The following is a 4,533-nucleotide window of genomic DNA, read 5'->3' as shown; positions in this document are numbered from 1 at the left end:
TGGGAAATGTGGCCGTGCCTCATATCGCTGACCCCGAGTTCCTGCTCTGTCTGTTCACAACATTTTACATCCTTTTTCTCACATTCTGCTACATATACGAACGGACCGGTCGTGAATTTGAAGCCAAAATGCTTAAATTAGAGAAACAACTAACGAATCAGCAGAGGAATGAACCACTTGTCTTTGGAATAATTCCTGCCCGGGCAGACGTACCTGTTGAGGTCAAACATGCGAACAATGTTTCCGGCGGCCGCGTAGAGCACAGAACCTGAGGGGTTCAGGGCTATCTGGTTGATCTGACATTCGCCCTGGGAAAAGGTGATCGTACGGGTGGTTGTGCCTGCACAAGCATCCCCTGAAATCACCTGTCCTGATGATCTGTCAGGGACAAGAGAAGACACAGTGTGAGGGATGGGAAGACGGATAAAAGAATGACAGAAAAATCACAACAAAAAGTAATTTTATATTAAGGTAAAAAAGAAAAACTGCAATACATTTTTATATATAAAAAATAACTATCAGCTGAATTTTTTTATTAGCTCCAAACATTTTAAATTGGCTGATTCAGAGAAAGAAAAACTTACGTGAGCGTGCGGATACATTTGGCAGAGTCGCGGATGTCCCACACCTTGATGTAGGAGGTGGAGACGGAGAAGACCAAGCCAGAGGAGGGGCAGTACTTCACCGACACCACGTTGTTCGGGTGTCCTTTAAGGGTGGTGATCTCCTGACCCGTTACCAGATTCCACATCTTACAGGTACGGTCTGGAGGTGCAGAGCAAGAGGAGTCTGACCAGTTCTTTATTTTCACCAAAGATGGAAAGTCTCTACAACTGTTGCTTTTAATGATTAGCCATTTCATTAACACATTAAACAACAACAACAAAAAACATCCTCCATCTAAATAACACATTTCTTCAATAATTTGTTTTGCGACTTCCCGTTCATTCTTGGTCGTTTAGTCATTATGGTGGTAGAGCTTATGATGAACAGGAGTAAAAACCTTCCACATCATGTGAACATCATGTTAACATCATGTTAACATCATGTCACAGTAAAATAACGTTGGATGTTTTTGCAACTCAAAGCATCACTGCATCATCCTCACACTCTGCATCTGCCTGACTCTTTGATAGCTCAATTATCACTGTGCATATTAAAAGCTCAATATTTAAGGAAATGTGTTTTTTGGTCATACCTGAAATAAAAAATAAAAAAAGTTCATATTTATTTACATGGTAAATATAATCGCTTGCTATCTAAAAATATATATTTTTAAAATCAGTAGTTTCTAAAAGCAGCAGATGCTTAAAATACTTGTGGCATGAATACAAAAAGATTAAAACATAAAATAAAAGTCTTGCACGGGTTGTTCCAAGCTGAAGCAGTCAGCTGTGTGTGCAGCAATGACAGAATAAAAAACAAAATATATTTTTAGAGTTAGACTTGATCCACAGCTTTTCCTTTGGTTGATGTCTACACAAGTGCTTCATTAAAAGCTTCTATTGTTGGTGCAGGTCTCAAAGATCTGGAAATAAATAAACATTGTACTCTGAGAATATACCTAATTAATAAAGCACACGTTGGACCAGTTTAAGTAAGAAAATCAATCCAATATGGTCTTTTATTAATGCTACTGACTTCTATTCTGAGACTTCTAGCTAGAAACAGACTAACTTAACTTAAAGTGAAATTCTGAATTGTTCATTTTAACGTAAAGACTAGAACATGAAACACCAGATGGATTTTGTTTTCTCCTAAATGTGCCAACAACAGCTCAACACCTTAACTGGTTTTCAAGGTTCACGCTCAGTAATCCAGGTACAATCCAACAATGTTCAGTCAGGTCATCTGGACAGTTTTTTTTTTTTTTGTTGAGACGTTTCGCCCTCCATTAGAAGGTTCATCAAACTGGTTGGTCCACTATAGAAACAGTTTGTTTGTGACTCCTCAGATTGATGAAGCCCTTCGGATAAAGGGCGAAACGTCTCTCGACCAAAAAATTAAAAAAAAGAAGCAGAAACTGTCCAGATGACCTGACTGAACATTGTTGGACTGGTTCTAAACTGATTCAAGTTTGCACGGCCAAAAATAAATTAATAACCTTGATGAGATATGTTTAATACTCAATCCACGTGTCAGAACCAAAATAAGATTTATTATCATCGTACAGCGAGAACATGTTCGTGCAGTCGTCCGAAAGATGGGCGGAGTGCATGTAGAGTGAGACTTGTGTCCTATTCTTGATTATTTCAAAGCCAAAACGACGACGACAATCATCAAGCTGCATGAAAAACACTTTCTGCACACTGAAACTACAACAGTTTGCCAGTACAGACAAAGGTAGAAGGCAAGTCATTACAGATGACTAACTGAATAATCCAACATACTTCAAACAACTAAGTTCATGGCGAAAACCAAAGCAGACGTTCCTGCTTTGTGCTTTTTATAATTGTCCACTGTTGTCATCTTTCTTTGTTAAAATCCAGGTCTCTCTTGGAAATGAGTCCCCGAGGCTCAATGGGATTAACCCGTATCAATAAAGGTTGAATGAAAGTACAGTCCACTAACAAGACATATAAACTGAAAAGATTTAGGTTTGTTACATGCAGTGTTTGTCTTTACGTTGCAGGTTTTGACAAATTTGGAGAAAAAAATAAATAAATAAAAGGTCAAAGTTACATAATCTGTTTTACTGCTAGGAGTTTTAGTAAAATTCACATTACACAGATATTACCAAATGTTCCTACAGCAACGGCTTTAAAACAGGAAACGTTTGTTTTTACAGTTCTAAGAGCTTAGGTAATGTGTTTTTGTTGAGTCTACCTTTAGATCCGGTGAACAGCAGCTCATCTGTAGCATCCACGCTCAGAACCGGCTTCGAGTGGCCCTCGGCTACAGAGGCACACTGCAGGGGTGCTGTCCGACCCCCCTTCACGCCCCCGATGGGATTGATCACACCCCTAGAGATCACAAACACAGACAGTGTCACAGCCTCCTCGGCGTCAATCAGGCAGGACGAGCTCTCTGTTGATCTAAAGTGGATGTAGAGTAAGAAACAGGCCGACTGAACACGCATGCAGAAAATAAACACATAAACCTTTGTATCTGTACACAAGTTCCATTTGAAACAGACTACTGAATTACAGTGGTCTCCTCTCTGAGCTACTGTACCTTGGCCACGTCCTGCTTAACATATTATGAAGCAGATTTATGTCCTAATAATATCAGTAATACAATATGATACACTTCCCTGTTGGCTTAAGCCCAGTTCTTCTGTCTCTCTGTTCTGCTCCCTCTCCACCATCCCTCCTTTTTGTTGCAGAGCAGGCCAATTAAAGCGCTACAACAGTAACGGCTGCTTCCCCGTTTCACTCGGCACTTCTTCCTTTCTAAGACATACGGAAACACAGAGCCGCTTCTTTATTATGTGCACTCAGTTCACTCAAGCTGGACCACGGTCTCTGTTCTACACACACACAGGCACACGCTCCAATCTATGTCCCTCCAACAGGCCAGTCCTAGAACGCCTGGAGAGCAATCGGCAGAGTAAGGCAGAGCAGAGAGAGGGAGCTGTGGAAAAGAATTGGTCCCTGGTGGGCTTCACGGGTACTGGTGTGTGTGTTTGTGTGAGAAAGTGTGAAGAAAAGTGCAAAACGCACAGAGAGAAACAGAGGATGTGAGGAAGTCAAAGAAAACTGTGACTGCACACCAAAATCAAACAGATTTGTTTCTGCACAGAGGGAGCAAACTACAGAGCCGTGCGTCGAGGAGGGCGACGCGCTCCTCCACTGCGCCAGCTGATGTGCAAAACCACACGAGCACGACAAACCAAAAGCAAAACTTTGTGTCGTCGTTATATTTCAGCGCCAAACAAAATGGGAACGTCTCATTCTCAAGCCGGTGTTTTCACCGCATGCATGCACGAGTGCAAAGTTTCACAAAACGCACACCAATAAAAATAAATAAAAAAAAAAAGGGTTTGCCACAGAACAAGCTCAAAAGCGATTATTACGAAAAGCCACAGCTGGAAGACGAACTCCACGGACGATAAACCTCAGCACAGCATCTCAGGATGTCATCATCGCCACATGCAGCAAACTGTGCATTTGCCCCCGAACTCCCAGCACCACCTCAGCCGGTTCCCTTCAGGTGCTCGGAGAACAGGCGGTGAGGCACGTGTAGGTGGAGTGACGTTACACGCCCATAACACTCAGGTTATCAGCCTACACAGAGCTAGTGTTATGTTGTAGAATGAACTCTGCGTCAGAAGCTCATTGCAAATTCAATTTCCAATCTGATTTAAACCATTATCGAGTTCTTCGATTCCTACAAATATTTGGGTATCTTGGTCGACTCACATCTCTCTTTTAAGCTCCACGTGAAAAACTTGGTAAAGAAACTGAAAGTTAAACTGGGTTTCTTTTTCAGAAACAGATCCTGTCTAACTCTGAATGCTAGAAAACGCCTTGTATCTGTGACTTTCCTTCCCTCCATTGATTACGGTGACATCATTTACATGAACGCTCCTAC

General features: G+C 41.5%; 1 protein-coding gene across 1 annotated transcript in view; it reads right to left on the bottom strand.

Annotated features, from left to right (window-relative positions):
• LOC119412121 (kinesin-like protein KIF21B) overlaps positions 1-4,533 on the bottom strand; it is a 34,998-nt gene that overhangs the window by 17,134 nt on the left and 13,331 nt on the right. The window contains exons 13-15 of the mRNA XM_037679096.1: positions 2,827-2,963; positions 585-765; positions 214-378 (exon numbers count right to left, since the gene is read on the bottom strand). Of these exons, the coding sequence (XP_037535024.1) occupies positions 214-378; positions 585-765; positions 2,827-2,963 (483 nt within the window). The remainder of the gene's footprint in view (positions 1-213; positions 379-584; positions 766-2,826; positions 2,964-4,533) is intronic.

Source organism: Nematolebias whitei, chromosome 7 (assembly GCF_014905685.2).
Source record: "Nematolebias whitei isolate Nwh7 chromosome 7, NemWhi1, whole genome shotgun sequence".
Taxonomy (NCBI): domain Eukaryota; kingdom Metazoa; phylum Chordata; class Actinopteri; order Cyprinodontiformes; family Rivulidae; genus Nematolebias; species Nematolebias whitei.
This window is presented reverse-complemented; position numbering and strand designations above follow the sequence as displayed.